The sequence below is a fragment of the Genypterus blacodes genome, unplaced genomic scaffold (genome assembly GCF_046128005.1).
Source record: "Genypterus blacodes isolate CSIRO-AG114 ecotype Tasmania unplaced genomic scaffold, CSIRO-AGI_Gbla_v1 ptg000032l_1, whole genome shotgun sequence".
NCBI lineage: Eukaryota > Metazoa > Chordata > Actinopteri > Ophidiiformes > Ophidiidae > Genypterus > Genypterus blacodes.
Window position 1 is genome coordinate 313,318 of NW_027466845.1, and position 20,932 is coordinate 334,249.

Genomic DNA, 20,932 nt, shown 5'->3' on the forward strand with positions numbered 1-20,932 from the left:
GAAACATCTGTACACGTGTGTTCCAACAGAGCAGGAGAGTAATCAGAGTAAACAACAACACAGCCCTATTTTACACACTTCACTCTCTCAGCACATCTTTCACAGCAGAGCCACAGTAAAGTGTGTGTAGCCGTATGTAATTAAGGAGTGTGTGGTGTGTGTGTGTGTGTGTACGGAGGCGAGAGTGCAGCGAGCAAACCAGTGATAGTGATGGATCATTGTTGCAACAGAGACTTTACTTCCTGTGCTGCTTTCAAGGAACAGCTCTTCTCCACACACACACACACACACACACACACAAACAAACACACACAGATAATGCATCTCGTACTTAATCTTGGAAAGCTGAACCCCCACATGGTTTGTGTGTGTGTGTATGTGTGTGAGAGAGAGTGAGAGAGAGAGAGAGTGAGAGTGAGAGTGAGAGTGAGAGAGAGAGAGAGAGTCACACCCTCTCTGTCGCTGCTGGGGCTTCATCCAGCTCCTTCCAGAGGGGACGTATGAGCCCCTTTGTCTGCTCCTCTGGATTTGCTGCAGTAAACAAACAAACAAACAAACAAACAAACAAACAAACAAACAAACAAACCCTCACAGACGCTGAGGAGCTCACACTCTCATGCAGGGACACACAGAGGGATCACAGTGTCACAGTAACTTAACGTGGACACGTCGTCTCTGGATGGGTTTGTAGCTCCTGTTCCAGGATCCCAGGGGCTCTCTGGTGGTTCAGGAGCTGTCTGGGAGCTCTGGACACACACTCAGGACACAACTTCATCAGAATCAGGATACTCAAAAATATAAACAATAAACAAAACAGGACAGAGAACATTCGTATGCTGCATTATCCTCCATACACCTTATTGTGTGTGTGTGTGTGTGTAACTCCACAGGTGTGTGTGATTGATCTGTGATCACGGTTCAGTTCGCCAAAAAATGTTTGGCCTGTGTTAAGATGAAACATTGTAAATCTTACTAAAGTATCTTTGAACAGATTGGAGTCGTCTTCATAAACCCATGAGTGGAGCAGGATGAAGAGGAAACACTCCTCACACTCGTTTACACTCATGCTGCACTGAAACTAATGTGCCTGTAAATCAAATAGCGATTATTTATGAACAAATGTTTACCGTTTGCACAGCAGCGTGCACAGATTCATTGATCAAGCTAACATTACCGTCATGACGGATTATTCATCTGATCTTTTCCTGTTCAATCAATCAAACTGCTTGTTTTGTTTTGCTGACGATTAGAACACAAAATAACTCAGATTGATCGTTTCAACTCCATCAAAGTCATGATGATGATGATGTCATGAGGATGAAGATGAGTTAGCACCAAACACGTGCGACCTGATGAGCACCGACTCGGGACAAGTTGCGTAACGCCGCACATCTAATTCAACGATGCAAACACAACACACACACACACACTCTGACATTACACAGCCGACCTGCTGCCCGCTTTCAGCCTGGATGAAGACGCAGGAAGTAACAACAGGAAGTGATGTTATAATGTTCATTTCTCCCTACAGTAAACATCCGAGCCACTCAGACGTGTCACTCTGTCACCGTCACCGTTTAGTTTCACACCGGTGGTTGCTCCTTAAACACGAGATGTGATGGACAGTTACCCTGGCGACGTGTTCCACATCTGTAACACTGTGTAAAAGTTCCTGATGAATTTCTGAGTTTGTTTGTTTAACTGCTGTGTGTTTGTGTGTGTGTGTGTGTGTGTGTGTGTGTGTGTCCGGTGTGTGTGTGTGCGTGTGCGTGTGTGTGAGAGACAGATGATACTCACTCACACACACCAGGTCATGGACATTAGGTTACAGGAGAATACACCTCACCTGATACCCACCGACGTGCTCTGTCACACACACAAACACACACTTTTACTCTGGCCTAATTTTTCATCGCACTCTGCTTTGTATCTGCGTCTCTCGTCTTAATCCTCTTCGTCTCTTCTCCTCTTATCATGTCTGTGTTGATCCCCCGACCCTTCGCCCCCCCGCTGGGCTCGTTCACCAACACCTCGGCGTCAACGGTGTAAAACGTTTTAACGGATTTGTTCAGCAAGTCGTGAAACAGACGGTGTGACAGTCGTGAAGAGAATAAAGGAACCAGGACGCACAGAGGCAACATTAGCCGCCTCTGCTAATCGCTCTGATTACTGTCACACACACACACACACACACACACACACTCACACACACACTGTTCATCTCCCTGCCACCTGATGTTTCATTACGCCACAACAATGCATATCCTCCAGTGAGAGCTAAACAGCGACATGCTAATCAAGGTCGCTACCTGTCTGGAGGCAGAGAACGACGACATCATCGGGTCAGAGTTCATTCTGAGGCTCAGCCAGATGAGCTACAAGAGAGAGAGCGAAAAATGGAACAGGGTAAAGAAAGAAAGACATCAGCTGTCCAGAGTGTGAAGTGTGTGAAGTATGTGAAGTGTGTGAGGTCAGATCAGAGTGTGTGTGTGCGTAGAGGAGGTCAGAGTGAAGCAGCAGCTCCACTCCATGTTACTGCAGCAGAGGAGGAGCAGCCGCCATGTTGAAGGTCTCTCTGCTTCCTCACCATGTGGCTCCAACACGCCTCAGATCGCAAATAACCCGGGACACACACACACCTCAACTACTCTAATGTGTGTGTGAAAGAGGCTGCACACACTCTGTAGTTGTGTTGTTGTGGACTGGTGGAACATCGTTCTCTGGTCTCCACCATCTTCTCTCTCTCTCACAAAGATGAGTCTCTCAGGCCCATAAGCTCCTCCAGACTGCACACACACACGCACGCACGCGCACACACACACGCACACACACACACAGGCAGAAGGAGGGAGGATGGAGCTGCAGATCAGAGTGTGAACAGACTCCACTGAGGCGGACAGACTTCTCTCCACACGTGTGATCACACACTGATCGTACCTCAACACATTTGCCGCCATCTGCAACAGCCATTATCGCCCCGACGTCCCCTGAGCTTTGACTCATTACTGCTGCAGAAGAGGAGAGAGGAGAGAGGAGACAGGAGAAGACAGGAGAGAGGAGATCCGCATCCAGCAACACCAACAACCCAACACGTTCCAACATCAAACTGTTCATCAGGAACAGGAAGGAGCATGAACGGGACGGTCCACACCTCCACCAAACACGTCGAGGAGAAACACCAGCGTCTTCCAGCTCTGTGACCTACGACCTCGGCTGCCAAACGTCTCATGGTTCTACTGAAGCAGCAGGCGAGGACACACACTCCTTCACAGCTCCCTAGAGACACACATTGGACACCAAACTCTCCGTCTCCGTCCGTATAAATAGACTCCATGCTGTGAACGCCTCCTTTGTACTTCATCCTGCCGCTTCACGCTGCTGCACTAAACCCAGGAAAGGTTCAAAGCTTCCTGTTGGATCTGAGGCAGTTTAGGTTCCATCTGTCGCCTGAGCCGAGCCAAGTGGGCTTTAGCTCCGTTCTGCCTCACATATGTCTTCACTAAATGCTTATTAAACTTTCCCTCTGATCTACTTCTACAGTTTGCAGCTCTGCCAGGTCTGTGTGTTCTTCTATTGTACGGATAAAGATCTGCTGGAGTGATGTCAGCACTTCATCATTGATCACTGAAGGACTCTCACTCTTCTCTGAGGCTCCATTCATAAAAGTATAATCAATCAAATATCTTTACATTAATAGGAACGTCAGAATGATTTATGTCTAGTATCTTAAAACTTCCTTAAATCTGTTAAACCCTTCAGGTATCTATGGATGAAGCGGTTAGGTTGGAAGTTGGTGGCGTTACCCAGCATCCCCTGGGGCAGCGCAGACATTACCCATCAGTCTCCTGGGCTCCTCCTCGCAGGTTCTGCCTCATGAGTTGTGATCCACTGCTGTCATCCGTCTTACGGGACACCGAGCCTGAGATACAAACACGGGCGAGTAAAGGAGGAGGACGGCAGGGTTGCATGTTTACTGCACTGTGAGCAACGCAACCTGCTCACTTGGCAGAGGGATGAATCCGTGTGGTTTCTCTCCTCACGTTCACACACACAGATGATTCTCCTGCAAACAGATTTACTCATTAACTTCATTAAAAAGGTTCACACACAAACAGATTCCACTCAGAATCAAACCTGGATCCATCATGGCACTGGATGACATCATGGCTGTGGAGAGGAGGAAGCGGAACATAAAGGAAGTAAACATCCCAACAACCATCACATATCCATCTAATCTAACATCAGGATTTAGCCTCAGTTTGATGATAATGGACCATAAATATCAGATTGACCTTTCAAACAGCAGAAGAAGAAGAGACAGACGCTCTCTCTCTTCTTCATGCATCTTTTACACTTCACAAACCCAACAGAGAGGAAGAAGCAGATCTGTGCGGCTGATGGAGGTCGCTGCTGTGTGACTCATGAACTCTCCTTCCATCCTGCTCCATTATCCTCCCTGAGCCTCAAAGTGCACTTGAGGAGCCTTTGTAACACACACACACACACACACACACACACACACACACACACACAGGCAGAGTGGAGTGTTCAAATGTCAGCCTCCCTCTGGATCGCACTGGAAAAAAAAATGACAGTCGACTGAGAAACATGACGTACATCCATGTGCTGCACCTGCCCGGATACACACACACACACACACACACACACACACACACACACACACACACACACACACACACACACACACACACACACACACACACACACACACACAACACACACACACACACACACACACACACACAAAGAAGCAGAAAAACAGACCAAATGATCACAAATCTCTTTATTCCAGTGATAAACCTTCTGTTCTGCCTCCATCACACACAGAAACATAAAAACACATCAAAACAAATCTCTGTTTACATCTGGATTGAATCAAATCATCAGTAACTATTGATGGGATATGTGAGTGCAACTACCCATGATGCTCCTCTCTGTGATGTCATCATGTCCAGTGTGTGAGAATTGGCAGGAAGTGACATGTCGACATTCTGAGCACTAAAGACATGGAGAGGAATATGAAGGGTTAATCTAACACGTATGATGAGACCAATCAATCTGTGTGTGTGTGTGTGTGTGTGAACATGAGATGACAGATGGGGAATGTGCAACAGTGTGACCTTTGCAGTTGGGGACGGAGATCAATAAGGTGATCAGTGCTGTGAGGAGAAGCTGCACCATCCACTGAAGGAGCTAATGTAAGCGCTGTGCTGCCCTGACGAGGCAGAGGAGGAGTAGGAAGAGGAGGAAGAAGAGGAGGAGGAAGAGGTGGCCTGTGTGTGTGTGTGTGTGTGTGGCGTCTTCACAGTCATGCTGTGACTAATTAGATGGCTGAAATGACAAGTGCAGTATTTTTAAATGAGCATTAAATGTGTCAATCTATGATTCTATTTCTTTATTCTGTGATTAAACCAAATTAGATTTTAATGGATCCAAAAATACTTAAATATTTCAGTGCTTTTCACATTATAATAATTATGATTTCACATTATAATAACATTATACAGATACTTTTCTCTTACTTTACTTTACTTTACTTAGTGAGAATAAAGGGAGACAGAATCATAAAGTGGCTCATCTAAGCTTCATCTTATCAGTAACGTCTTTCAGACCATCATCAGAATGTTCATTCACTTAATCACTTAAGTGTTTTCTCTCAGTATTCCAGTGGGCGGAGCCATAAACCCTGACGTTTACAGTTAATGTGCAAAAAAAACAGCAAAACAACAAACACTTAAAACTTAAAGGAGTCTAAAAAGGCGGAATGGCGAAGAAATCATGTGGACGATGACTTTGGCAACTTGGTCTCAAGGGGACAAGTCAATAAAATCAATAAAATCAATAAAATCAATAAAATCAATAAAATCAATAAAATCAATAAAAGATACAAAGTGAAGAGAAACCAGAGAAGAAGAAAGTTTAGTGCCACGAAAACCAAAAGCTGCCCAGCAGAAAGGAAAGATGGAGGCAAAGAGAAGATCTAACTCTGTCTGCGTCTCACCACCGGGACATCAAACCTCTCTCCTCCGTCAGCATCCCGAGATGTCTTTGGTCTTGTTCCGTCTCTGGAACCGCGTGTCTGCGGGGTCAAAGCCCTGCTCGCCGGCCCCAAAAAGGGCCCAGCTGGGGGTCTGGGCCACGTAATCCAACGCAGAGAAGCTCCGCTGACCCTCGCTCTCCTGGTGAACCCTGACCAGCTCCTGGAAACGCTCGTAATCGATCCACGTCCACCACTCGCCGTCCACCTTGAACTGATCAATCAAACACAGGAGACATGAGACACTAAACATGTCCACTGAAGCAGAAGCAGAAGAAGAAGCTTCCTGGTGATGTGGAAGCATCTTCATGTTGTCACTTTTCATTTCACATCTTTAAATATGTAATCATCTCTAAAACAGATAAATACAGAAATAAAAGCACCATTAAACTGATGAAGAAGACTAAAATGTCGTAAAATGTCTTCTTCTTCCTCCCTGAATAAATCATCCGGGATTCTTGATCAATAACACCATCCAAGGTCATATTTGAAAAAGCTAATCTTTAACACTTTACATGTAAGAAATTAAATCTACATTTGAAGGATCACACATGGAACCGTCAGAGAGGCAGAAAGAAAGAGAAGAGAAGAAGAAGAAGAAGAGGAGCTCAAAGTGACGAGGCAGAGGCTGAACATGTGACTGGAACAACCTTTAGGACATGATTAGATAGTTCACACACACACACACACACACACACACACACACACACACACACACACACACACACACACACAGAGTGTGTATTGTCCCGCTTCTCCTCACACTTCTGCTTCTATAAATCAATCTCTCTCCGTCTCCCAACGTCACATCCATCTCACCGAGCCGAGCAAAGCGGGAGACTAATGGGCCGAATGGAGAACCACTGGGAGCACTGGGAGCAGTGTGTGTGTGTGTGTGTGTGTGTGTGTGTGTGTGTGTGTGTGTGTGTGTGTGTGAGGGAAAAGCCTCTGACATAGTCCCGCTCCAATAGAAAAGGTGAAGAGTGTGACCCTTCTTTCCCAGCATGCCACAGTGCCTTCCAGCTGCTGGAGTTGGCCGTCAGACAGGCGGACAACAGAGAGACACGGAGGCTTCATCACTCAGATACCAGAGGAGCTCAGATAGAGAAGACATGATGAAACCAAACTGAAATAATAAACGTAGATCGTCAATTTGATACACAGGTGTGATGAAAGCACACACTCTCTCTCTCACACACACACACACACACCTGTAGAAAGTGTTCCAATAAGCCCAACGTTCACTTCATTCCCCGGCATTTCTCCCACCGCAGCCAGCTCACAAGACCACAATCAATATTTCCCCCTCCTCTTCCTCCCCCTCCTCTCATCTCTTCATCACCACAGTCATCTGTTCCACTGCTTTAAACGCATTAATTCATTTGCACCTCCTCATCCACTGTTACGCTAATGTCTCTCTCACACACACACACACACACACCCACACACACACTCCATCTTCTTTCCATTTCTCTCTCTGTCATTTAGTTTATCGCCTCTCGCTGCCTGTTAACTAATTCTTCAGGGTTTATTGCGCGTAGATAAAGCAGCAGTTTAAGCATCTCGAAAGACATTAAAGGTGGGTCTGTGTGTGTGTGTGTGTGTGTGTGTGTGTGAGAGAGAGAGTGTGTGGGTGTGTAATTCTAAACTCTATTATACAGTATTAATATGAGAGTGATTTTGACTCCAGGTGAGTCTGTGAGTCTCTTCTCAGTTCATGTTTCCATGTCTTTGCTTCTGAAGTCAAAACGTAACTGTTGCTGTTTTGCTGAGTTAGTCTGAGAATGTTCTGGTTCTGGTTCCTTGGTTACAAACAAAGGAAAGTATAACAGCATAATCCTGAGATATGTGAAGGTGTTTCATCTGTGTTTACCTGAGCAGGAGCCTCCAGCAGGAACATGGAGACGACACTCAGCTTCATCAATCCAGCAAAACCAAGACTGGTAAATAAAACTCAGGGGAGGATCAAGAGGCGGAGAGACTAAACTGTGATTAAACATCCTCTGTGTGTGTGTGTGTGTGTGTGTGTGTGTGTGTGTGTGTATAAGTGAGCTGAGCGTGACGGGCTGGCTGGATTGAAATACAACTCCATCAGACAGCCAAGATGGCAATTAATCAACATTCATTAATTAGAGATGATGGACAGTGTTGGCAGAGCCTGTGAGTGAGAGCAGAGCAGAGAGAGAGAGAGAGAGAGAGAGAGAGAGAGAGAGAGAGAGAGAGAGAGAGAGGGAGAGAGAGGCAGAGAGAGATTGAGAGAGTGTGAGAGAGAGAGAAAGAGGGAGAGAAAGAGGGAGAGAAAGAGAGACTGAGAGAGAGAGACTGAGAGAAAGAGTGACAGAGGCTGAGAAAGAGAGAGTGAGAGAGAGAGAGAGTGAGTGTTACCCCTGAGTGCCTCCTCATGAACCTGCAGCCACAGTAAGACAGACAGACAGACAGACACACACACACAGACACACACACACGAACACACACACACACACACACACACACACACACACACACACACACACACACACACACACACACACACACACACACAGATCATGAACCTGCAGCACTAACGCTGCTGTTGTCCTGCAGTAACGGATGTGACAGCAGTTTGAGACGCAGCCTCATGTGATTCTGCAGGAGGAAGCAGCGCCGCCGCCTCGGGCCAAACGTCTCCCATCACTCACTGCTTTATCAAATATTTATTCCACTTGACGCTGGCCGGGGCTGCGGGGGGAAGTCACAAATCCCCACAGCTGGTTGTGTTAAGCCTGCAGAGGTTGTGTGTGTACCTTGGTGTGAGCGATGAGCAGGCAGTTGGAGTGTTCGTGCTCACAGGCGATCTCGTACTGGGGCAGCATGTCGGCCAGCTGCTGGACGAAGGAGACCACTTCCTGGTGCCATGGCACGTTGGCCATGGTGAGGCTGCTGGCTGAGCTTTCACCGCAGTACGTCACTCCCTACACAGAGAGAGAGAGAGAGACATCAGAGACACACACACACGTACACACACACATACAACAACAACAGGTTCCACACACATCCAAGCACTTTCCCTTTCAGACGCTGGGAAAAAGGAAGTAGGAAGTGAGAAGTCATCCGGCCTGGGAAAGGAAAATAAATCTCAATCGATCAGGCAGGATGGTGAGAGTGTGTGTCTGATCAATAGCTGTAAACCTGTTATAATTAGAGTGATGAGGAAGGAGGGAAGGACAGCAGCTTCCCATGGTTATGATGAGATGAAGAGGGTCTGTGGGTCTGTCAAGCCCACTGTGGACACACACACACACACACACACACACAGTGAGGGGGATGGAAAGAGGCAGGGAAATATTGATTGTGGTCTTGGATGCTGGTCCCCATGGGAGAAATGCATGGGAATGAAGTGAGCGTTGGGCTTATTGAAACACTTTCTACAGGTGTGTGTGTGTGTGTGTGTGTGTGTCATACAGTATTAATAATATAGCAGAGTGTTTATGAGTCCAGGTGAGTGCATCCTGAACCAGACTGAGTCCAGAATGATGAAGGTCACAAACTGTGATGTGAAGCTGCGACGGGAAAACAGGAAGGAAATCACTCGCCAAAGCAGTCTGCAGACGCTCTGACAGAGAACAGCTGCCTCTCAACTCAGGGGCAGCTTGTGCACGTGTGTGTGTGTGTGTGTGTGTGTGTGTGTGTGTGTGTGTGTTTCATTTGTGTAATTACTTTCACCTCTAACGTGGGAGTTATACATAAACGCAGACTCTACTCTGGCTGCTCTGTAAAAATGTCACTGTTGTTGTTGAGTCACACCAACAATGTGCCCAACCACACACACACACACACACACACACACACACAGTGAGTGTGTTAATGAGCCGGGATGGGGCTGAAGCAGCAGCTGTCGTACCAGGATTCTCTGATCTTTTGTCCAGGAGCACCGTCTGATCCTCATCCAGGTAACTCGTGGAGAGGAATAACAAGTGTGTGTGTGTGTGTGTGCGTGTGTGTGTGTGTGTGTGTGTGTGTGTGTGTGTGTGTGTGTGTGTGTGTGTGTGTGTGTGTGTGTGTGTGCGTGCGGGGCCATTTTCAGTGAACCACTCACATCTATCAGAGGCTGCCCATTCAGCAGCGTAGGGGAGCTCCCATCAGTGAATTGCTCTGCTTTCTTCAGTAATTCGACCACACACACAAAACACACATATACGTACAGACACACACACACACACACACTTCTTTTGAGCTTGCTTGTGAATTGGCCGAGGAAACACAAAGAGAAGGGCACCTTTCAGGGGTGGAGTTAGTAGAGAGGGTGAGGCAGAGGAGCGCTGGGCTGAATTGATGAGGAGCCCCGGTGTGTTATCAGCCTCGCCTGGAGGCCCACTGAATAAAGATCAACCGGCCCTGACTGGGGCATAAATCACCTGCACCGGGGCAGGAGGGAGGAAGGAGAGCGAGCAGAGGAGAGGAGAGGAGAGAGGAGGAAAACACTGCAGCAATAAAAGGCAGGAAATGAATGGAGAGGAAGTTATGAGACCCCAGCAACATCAGGGCCGCATTAATAATGGATGGGTCAATAAGAAAGAACTTCAGCAGAAGAAGCTCAGACATGTTCTGAAAGCCTCATTCTCTGGTTCCATATTTCCAGTCAACACTTCATTTCCTCCTCCAGAGTGTGTGTCCTTTGATTGGTCCAGGTATCACACTTTGGGCCAGACTAGAGTAAAGCTGTGGTTTCCATAAACGAACTTGCTGTCATCATCACTATTAGGCTCCGCCCCCTGCACAGACTGATACCTCCGCCCCGATCGGCCCGATCAGGCAGAGCTGAGGGCTAATCTGGGCCCTGGCTCGGACCGCTCAATCATCCTGACACCAGCCCGTCCTGGGACTCACTAATTACAGCTCTCATGATGCTCAGGTCGATAACACACACACACACACACACACAGGGGTTCCACAGCTCCACAGCTCCACAGCCTGAGGGTCTCCTCTGCTCACTGAGGACCAACGCACCCCAGCTCCTCCGCAGAGAGAGAAGCAGAGGAGATAAAGCTGAGTGATGAGAGATGCTGGCTCTCTCTCTCACTGGGAGCTCCTGAAGGTCACAGCCAAGGAAATGAAACTTAGTATACAGGACTCATCAAGTTTGGGAGATGAATCATCTGTTATCTTAGTTTAGATTGGACAAATAGAGCTTTAAAATGGAGGGAATGTGTAAAGTAGAACAAGAACAGAGCCGCAATGTCAATGTCTGATGATTTCCTCTTCATAATAGAACAACTCCAGGTGTGTGTCAGAGGTCTACATGGCAACACACATCCAAAATGATCTAAATCTGGATCCTAACAGTCCAAACACTCACACACACACACACACACACACACACACATAAACTCTTCAAGAAGAAGATATATTGAATGTAAACTTTACTGATTTGGTCGGTTTGAAAATGTACACATTCCAATACATCAATTCATGGTTCAGCCCTGGTGTGTGTGAGCGTGTGAGAGTGTGTGTGCCCTTTCCCTCCGTCCCCTCAAGGGGATCTCATGAATTGACGCGATCTTCCTTTTTGTTCTTGGATTCTCTTTGCACATGTTCGTCTTGGGAAATGTCAGAGGAGCTTAATTACAGCGACATCTCATCTCACTTCCCTCTACAAAGTCTACAATTCCTCTGCTCACACACATTTGACGGCTATCTTACTGTCCCTGCTCCCTGCCGTCTCATTACTGCTGTGCTCTGTTTGATAGAATAAAATGCCACACAGCGGTGGATCGATACTTCCTCCTACCAGAAATCTATAAGAGAAGCCAGCCGGGGCTCGGGGGACAGATTAGAGACAGCCGTCTGCTCTTTGACATTAAGAGCTCATCCTAAACGCCATCACAAGTGCTCCGCTTGCTTGAAGGGAGTTGTTGATTTCCTTAAGTAGATGTAAAACACGGCTTGAAGCCGGGGCGAGATTAACTCCTTCAACCGCTGCACAGCTGGATGGAGACATTTATCTGCAGATGGGCCAGAAATGACTTTGACATTTACAATAATTTTGAGAGAGAGGGGGAAGGACGGGGGGGGGGGGAGAGAGAGAGAGAGAGAGAGAGAGAGAGAGAGAGAGAGAGAGAGAGAGAGAGAGAGAGAGAGAGAGAGAGAGAGAGAGAGAGAGAGAGAGAGAGAGAGGGACATGCAATCAGAGAATGATTTAAGGTTGATGTTATTAGGAGTCGCAGTGAGGAGTGCTGAAGTGCTGAAGAGAATTTTTTGGCAACTTTGTTTCGATCTTCAAAAAATCTGAAGGCTTCATCGCACACAACAAAGAAGAAGAAGAAGAGCCCAGACAAACAAAGAGATAGTGATGGGCTGAGTGTGTGTGTGTGTGTGTGTGTGTGTGTCAATACAATCCTCATCAATATAAAGGGCTGCATCCAAACCAGCCCAGCTCACACACACACATACACACACACACACACACACACACACACACAGATCACTGCACACTGGACCTTGGGGAAGTTGTGCTGGTTTCTCCTCATCTGCTCTTTTGTTAGACCCTGCAACACCAGGAACCTCATTGCAACGCCGACTCCCTCGGCTCATTATTTTCAGTGGGGAGTGTGTGTGTGTGTGTGTGTGTGTGTGTGTGTGTGTGTGTGTGTGTGTGTGTGTGTGTGTGCTGCAGCATTTCCCTGTCAGCACTCAAGAGCTCATTGTTATTTTAACGGTAAAGGTCCAACAATATCAGTCTGTGTGTTTGTGTCACATGCAGCGATGCGTCCCCTCGTCTACACAGACAGACAGACAGACAGACAGACAGACAGACAGACGGCTGACTGCCTGCCTGCCGTGTCTCTGTGCAGGACGGACTGATGGACGGATGATTATCATTGCAGCTTCTAAGCTTAAACAAACAAACAAACACAATAACACCATTCAAACGTGTTCATTATCTCAATGCAAACAGAGCTGCAGGCCTTAGATCAACACATTTAAGTGATCAACCTATGCTCTGTAAAGCTTCATCAAACGAATCAGAACTAAATTGCACCTTACCTTTTAAATTAAACTGAAATGGGGAGCACAACAGTGAGGAGGAACATCAGACGTGTGTGTGTGTGTGTGTGTGTGTGTGTGTGATGCAACTGAGTCACTTGATGTGTAAATTGGCAGAGTTCCAGAAAGAAAAGCCACAAAAGATACAGAAGATTGGTTTGGAATATTTAGACACAGGCGGCTGATTCATTCAACCATCATCTGAGCCTGAGAGTTCACTTCCAGCTGTGAGACAGAAGACCTGAGGACTTTGTGTCTCTTACAGGAGGACGCTACCTGGAGGAGGAGGTTTACGTGAAAGGATATTAATGTCTCACAGTTTCAACTAAAATGAGTCATTATTGAGAAACAAATGAGGCAGACGGAGTCACACACACACACACACACACACACACACACACACACACACACACACACACACACACACACACACACACACACACACACAGAAGGGCTCAAGCTCAGTGCAGAAGCAGGAAACAGAGTGCAGCCATGAAGAAAGCAAACACACGGCGATCATTAGCCAGGAGTGAGACGTCAGATGGGGCAAAAACGAGTAAATACAAGATGACACGCAGCACCATGAGGATGAGGAGGGAACCGTACCTTGACCTCCACGAAGTCCGGCTGCCCCATAGCGATGAGCTCCGAGTAGGCCTGCATCTCCTCCACGTTCCAGGACTTGACCAGTGTCAGTCTGTACACCGTCCTCTGTCTCTGCAGGGACAGACAGACAGGAGGGGAGGGGTTAATCACTGTCTTTAGCTCATCACTGCCTGTGGAAGCTCAGATCACCATTAACATCTGTCCACATCTGTCCTGCAGAGGCATCACAACAGCTCCCAGGTGTCCTCTCATCTTCCTCCTCCATACATTAAACATTACAGAGCGGTGAAGACCCAGGTTTGCTCGCTTCAAGCTGCTGAGTTGCAACAGAATTTCATACGTGGTCAGCTAACTTAAGTCCAACCCATACTTGGTTGCCTTGTGTGGCGCAGGAGGAAGAGGCTTGATGGGAATGTGATGGAGAGGAAGAGAGGAGAGGGGAGATAAGTAGAGGGGAGGAAAGGAGAGAAGGAATGAGCTCATGTACACAAGAAATGGGATAATGTAAAAAATTAAGTATTGGGAGAGGAGAGTTCAGTCATTCCCTCATTTATCTCTCTCTCTCCCTCTCTCTCTCCCTCTCTCTCTCTGACTGAAGCCTTATCTATAGACGAGGCCTCTCTCTCCGCTCAGCAGGGACGGGGCTAATTGGCCAGAGGAAGCAGATGAGGTATTTCAAACTGCTTCTTTCCAACCTGACAGCCAAGCACAACTCTATCAATCCCCCAGAGCGCCGGCGTGGAGGCCAGGTGGTGAGGAGAGGAGGAGAGGAGGAGAGGAGGAGGAGAAGAGGAGAGAGCTGTCAAACCCAGAGCAGACCACCATGAAATGTGGTGTTAAGGAATATGAAGCAAGATGACAGGGAGAGGGTGAGGCGAACAATGTATATACTGTGTATATATAGAGAGAGAGAGAGAGAGAGACAGAGAGACAGAGAGACAGAGAGAGAAATGCATGCATGAGAGGTTTTGGCTCAAAGTTAGCGCTTGTATAAGAGTTTATTTTTGGAAATGCACATATACACATATACAGTATACTGGCTCAGTAAGATGTAAACAGCCACACACACACATGCACGACCCCCTATGGCTGCAACTGACATGAAGACGACACACTGACTGTGACACAGCTCAGACACCTGGGGAAGCTGGAGGTAAGACACTTTACTCTGAAGATGGAATTAAAGGGGAAACACTCCACAGACTTCCATGTTCTTTATTTTCCCGTACGAGTCGCTGAGGCGGTGCTCAGTTCTCTGTCCTGATTGGTCAGATTGGTGTGAGGCCCAGTGTTTGGTAGGTGGTGATGTGAGAGCACAGCTGGTGGGGATTCATCAAGCTGCGTGGAACAGCGGGTACGGTTTTCACTCAGTATGCAACGCAGTGCTGCAATCAGGAAGAGTAGCAGTAATAACTGCAGACTCATTCTCTTGTTGCTCCTCCTCCTTATATTTTTATTTAAATTCCATTTCTGGGTGATTTATTCATCAATTACAGTGTGTGCGTGTGTGTGTGTGTGTGTGTGACACTTGCCCTTGAATACACCAAGGTCCCCCGATTTCCAATGTATATTCCTATAAAAGCCATTATTATCTCCTATTAATCTCCATCTCCAGCAGCATGCTAACTCCTCATCACTGCACACTTCATTACTACACTGTTTACCCACAATGCTATGATACAGCAGCACACACACACACACACACACACACACACGCACAGCAGTAAGAGCAGAGTCACATTCTGCGGGCTGCCTCAACACGCATTTCCTTCTCCCTCCTGATGACATCATTAAAAAACCTATTCAGGGCCGCAAACAATCCAGAGCATCAAACCAAAGTCCTGAGGCGTCTCTGCTGTGAATCTGAAGCACAAACCAAAGCCGATTGTTATGAGCTGCTTTCCCTGCATGCTGGAAGACAAAGACCTGCTTACACCCTTATTTCACCCCATTTAGCGGCTGTTGTTGCTTAGCGATGTACAGCACAGGTGTCAGGTTGAATGGAACCGAGGTGTAGTGTGCACCTGAGACTGCTGAGCCAGGAAATGTGGCCTCATCAAACATCCTCCACAGTTAAAGAGAAATTCCTGGGACTGATGGCTCCTCCAGCCGTCAGACAACGAGGCAGGGTTGGAAAATAACGAGATTCCGGGGAGCAACGTGCCAGCAGGCGAAAGTGTCACACTGAGGTTTCCGGTCGGAGTTTGCTGGCAAGAAACTGAATCCCAGAGGAAGCTTCAATCACACACAGAGAAACTGGAGGTGAAGGTCCTCCAAAGTGCTATTAGTTTACATTACATCCTACATGTGGTGTCCTGAGGAAGAGGTCGAATCCAGAAATGTGCACCGTGCGTCTCCTAGTGATGGAAACTGATGTGGGAAAAACCTTTGAGTTAACCCACGAGAGGAATCGCTCCCTCTGATGTCTCATGTTCTTAGCTGGGAGGAGCTGTGGAGGCTGGACTGAGGTGCAGAAGTCACAGAGAAGGAGGAGGAAGAGGAGGAGGAGGAGGAAGAGGAAGAGGAAGAGGAAGAGGAGGAAGAGACGGTAGAGGATTCGACTCATTCCGCTATCATAAACAAAACTCAGAAGAAATTATGGCTCATGAACAAAAAACTAAACCATTTGCTGTGAGATGTTATCATATCTCTCCTGTAGTTACTTCACATTGTTTTCTGCTTGTTGTCATGTGATGAAAATGGGTGATCTAGAACCAATTAGTGTGTAATGATCCGACAGCATTAAAGCACCTCAGGGCCAGTGATAATGAATGTGTGTGTGTGCTGGAGCGTTAGACAGGAGGAAGCAGCCGTGCAGCAAGACACCGGTAACATCAGACGCCTCTGAGACCTCACAGCTCACTTCCTCTGTCAAGGTCACTTCCAGCAATGCACACTAGCACCTGTTCCTGTTCCCTCTCTTTGGCTTCCCGGGGAATAAGGCTAATGCAGAGAATCGATCTATAAACACCGTCTGGTAGCGAGAGAGATGCAGGCTGTGATAATGAACCGTCACCCTGCTCATGAGATAAAAACAGAACCCCACAAGGTTAATAGATGCAGGTTCTTTAAAGCGCTGCAGGGGCGGCTGGGGATGGAATGTGGGTGCAAAAACACTCACATAAAGTTATGGATGGTTGGATAAGAAAGGTCCTTTCTCCTTCTATCATTGCCGGGTTTGCTAAATTCAGCGGACAGCACAGTTGTCACGGCTGTCATCGGCTGCTCTCATTCACTCAGAATGAACAAAAGCCTCTGTATAGGTGGGAGAAATCTGTCCAAATAAGGAAACTATGGTTCAAAATCACGCTAGCAGCTTGTTTTGATTGACAGCTCTCTAATTTGTGCCCGATTTTGACTCGGCCAGCAGGGGGCCTGCTCAGTGATAACCTTAATTAAAGCCATGGGGGTGCAGACCTGGACCACATCTCTGAATCAGAGTAATCCAGCAGAGGCAGAGGCAGAGGCAGAAGCAGCAGCTGAGGAGCTGCAGTGACCTTTCTGTGGGTGAAATGATCACAGCTCACTCAGTTATAATGATGCTGATGTTGTTTTGATTGTAATGGCATTAATAAAGATACAACCTCCATTTGAGCTCCATTAGAGCTCGCTAGCTACAGTGTCATGCTGCTAATGATCCTCACAGGTGTGTTTGATTTGGTTCAGTGTGTCTGGATCATTCAGGCCTCATTGCTCTGTGAACATGGATTGATTATTGATCTTTGTTCAATTTACCGTCACTGCCAAACTACCCGGATTCAAAATTAACCAACAGCTATAAATGATTAACAAAGCCTGGGGAACCTCTGGGGACGGAGCTGAAACTGAGCGAGTCATCTCCTGGTTCTCAGCTTGACTCTGAAACAAACATCTGAGCCTGGACTAACTCTGCTCGGCTTCGTTCAGGCGTCAATGCAGCCCTTCTTAGTTGTTCAGCAGAATTTTGAAATAATCTGTGTCCAGGTTAGTTTGACAGATGCACACGTCACATCACACTACATACACAGCAGACCTCCTCTACCCGTCTTACCTTCTCCCCCAGGGCCTTCAGGCTGTCTAAGAAACGCGGCCAGAAGTCCCTGAAAAGCGGCCGGTCAATCTTCTTCAAACTGTCTTTGGTGCTGGCGTCCACACTCACGTACAGCTGGGTGACTGGCACCAAGTCCCTGAAGAGGACCAGATGATAGGAGAGGAGACAAGAGGACCAGATGAGGATTTAGAGGACATATGGAACGAATTTGAGAAGTATTAAAGGACAAATCGCAACAATAGTTCAGTCAGTTGTTGGCAGGAAAGAGCCCAGGACATCATGGCGGTGATACAGTGCGTTGCTGATGGACCAGCCTGGAGTGTTTGGACTGCAGGTCAAAGGGCATAAGGAATGACAGAAACCAGGGTAAACGTCTGAGAGATCACTGCATCCTCCTCCTACTTCACATCACATGGACGTGATGGAAGAAGAGGAGGAAGAAGAGGATGAAAGGCTGCAAACACCCTGCGGTCACATCCGCATGTTTGCCCCTCAGACATGAACTTCTGCTCACAGCACCTTCTACAAAACAAAGAAGAAGGTGTGTGTGTGTGTGTGTGTGTGTGTGTGTGTGTGTGTGTGTGTGTGTGTGTGTGTGTGTGTATGCTTGCAAACTTTGTTCCCGCTATGAATTTTTCATGTGACTGCTGTGGGGCCAGCAGAGATCACGTCTCTAGGAACCACGCCTGCAGTGAAAGTCTCAATCAAAGACAGGAAACAGTGACAGGAAACTGCAGAAGCGGAGTTATGACAGTCTGGAGACGTCATTAGGGGCATTTGTCATATCACACACACACACACACACACACACACACACACACACACACACACACACACACACACACACACACACACACAGGTTACCTGCTGAAACCCATAAAGGCTTTCAGGAGAGGAAAGAGCTGGGCAGTCATCAAAAAACAAAGGACTGAGGACCCAGAATGTACAAAGGCAAACTAAGACAAAGTAGCCAACCATGTCAGGGCACCAGGAGTCTGCTCCCAGGCTTCAAAGCCAGGGGTTTGACTGAACACATACCAGGCCAGCACGTGAGGCCAATACAGAGGAGCAGGAGCGGACATTTTAGAAAGGAGAGAGTTGGAGTGAATACTACCACATTAAAACACAGATTGTTCATTTCTGCTCCCACCTGATTTCCTGGGGGAACTGTGCATTGGTGACCAGGAAGCTGGAGATGTTCTGTGTGTGCAGGAGGCGGATGAAGGCGTTGATTTCTGGGTACATAATTGGCTCCCCCACCAGGGAGAGGGCGCAGTGCTTGACGGCCAAGCCCTCCTCGTAGCGCTCAGGCTTCACTCCAGGGACACCTGCGGGCGAGGATTACACGTTTGACTTAATCAGAGCGGTCCGAGAGCAAGACGACGCCAGGAGGCTGAGATGTGGAAGGCAAAGCTCCCTCGCTGCAAAAAGGTTAGAAAAACAGAGGAGGAAGGCGAAAATTGCATCGGCCGGGCTTTCAACCAAGGCCAGGGTAATTACATACACTCTCAAGCAGGTGAGAGAGGTGTGAGGAGGAGGAGGAGGAGGAGGAGGAGAGGAGAGGGATGAACATAAGGAAGAGATGAAAAGATTAAAGTTGCTTTCTTGACTCTTTCTTGACTCTCTGAACGCTGGGTGGTCTCAGGCCCTCCAGCTCACACTGCTCACTGGATCCACTGGCACACACTGCAGACAGCTGCTAAAAATGTGCTGATCGTACACTTTCATATAGGAAGGGTAAGATGAAGGGCACCCAGCTCCAGAGGGAGTCAAGTACAGCTCAGCCTTTAGAGTCGGGGTTAGGATAAAGGAGGAGCTGCTTCATCATAATCTGTAAACAAAATCAATATTCAGCATCTATCCATAAAAATCCCCAAAACATTTTCTACCATTTTCAGCAACCCTCAACTTTTAGCCTCAATAAAAAAACACCCATTTCCTCCGCAGACATAACGACCCACGTAATGATGCAGGAAACGAGAGGAGCCGACAGTTGAAGGCCTGCAGGCTCTGATTGAAACCCCTCTGTGTTAGAACTTCTTACCTCGAGGATGAAGACACGGACGGCTGCTCAATGCCGACTTATGACTTATTAAACCTACTAACAATAACTCAGAGGATGTCCGCACCTGCGAGGCACTGAGCTACACTCTTACTCTCTCTCTTAGCTGAGGAGCTGAGGAAGACGCAGTCATGAAAGGAAACCTGCCTGATGTGATGTGATCCCGACAGTCTTGTCAGGCTCTAATGAGGATACAGCATTAGAGCCAAGAACATCTGTGCCAAGGGGGACATTTACATTAAATTATATATAAAATGCAAAAGCAAGGTAACATTAAAAAGAGCCAGAGAGGCGGTGTTGTCTTTGTTGCTGGACGTTATAGTGCCTGAGTGTTGTTGCGGTGTTTACGAGGACACACTGTACAGGATCGGTGATTGGTTCAACCGTGCCTCTGCTCTGCGGCTCTGCCTAGTAAAGGAGCATAAATACACTTTCATATCTTATCTTCCTTTCTGCTGATGGTATAAAATGATTTTTTGATGAGGCAGGACAGGGAATATAAAAGTAAATAAGTATTATATAAACTTCAGGTAGAAAGTTTGTGTGTTGGTGTGGAGTTAGTCAGATATTGCTGCAGCCACAGCACATCTATTCAATTTGAGAGTAAACGCAGAGAAGCCTGAATCTATTCAAGCCTTCATATGCTTTATAACACGATTTAGCTATCGACTGTGAAAGTCTGCAACGACTCAGGTCGGCGTTGTGTGGATTAATCACAGCAGGTAACTGTGGCTGTGCTTCCTCTTAAGGAGAAATGACATCACACTACAGCTGCAAGGACATCAGGCAGTGAACTGAACCCCATGAGATCCTGCATAACTCCATCCCCAACAACCGCCCCAGGGCCATGTGTGTGTTTAAAACCTCAAACCTCATTAAATGTACACCGTCTCTACATTAGTATGCGAGCTCCCCTCACACACGGACATAACACAGACCCTGGTGGAGCCGTGCAGGGCCTCTGTGTCTTTTATAGGTGGATCTCTAATAAATCTGTGAATAAAATTAATGAATAAAGAAGCCTACTGGCAAGGAGCGGGGACTCCTTCAGTGCGGTGTAATGCTGATGACTGACTTACAGGTCATTTCATGCTTGGAGGGCGGTCACATAATAACCATCAAGGACCTTTAATGTTCCCTGGATGGACCTGCA

At 47.2% G+C, this 20,932-nt stretch overlaps 1 protein-coding gene across 2 annotated transcripts in view; it reads right to left on the reverse strand.

Annotated features, from left to right (window-relative positions):
- Positions 1-4,789: 4,789 nt before the first annotated feature.
- Positions 4,790-20,932, reverse strand: part of tyw1 (tRNA-yW synthesizing protein 1 homolog (S. cerevisiae)) — a 35,128-nt gene continuing 18,985 nt past the window's right edge. For both annotated transcript variants that reach the window (XM_076146580.1, XM_076146581.1), the window contains 5 exons: positions 18,868-19,045; positions 17,718-17,853; positions 13,688-13,798; positions 8,842-9,009; positions 4,790-6,272 (listed from right to left, as the gene is read on the reverse strand). In XM_076146580.1, coding sequence (XP_076002695.1) covers positions 6,051-6,272; positions 8,842-9,009; positions 13,688-13,798; positions 17,718-17,853; positions 18,868-19,045 — 815 coding nt within the window. In that variant the 3' untranslated portion in view covers positions 4,790-6,050. The remainder of the gene's footprint in view (positions 6,273-8,841; positions 9,010-13,687; positions 13,799-17,717; positions 17,854-18,867; positions 19,046-20,932) is intronic.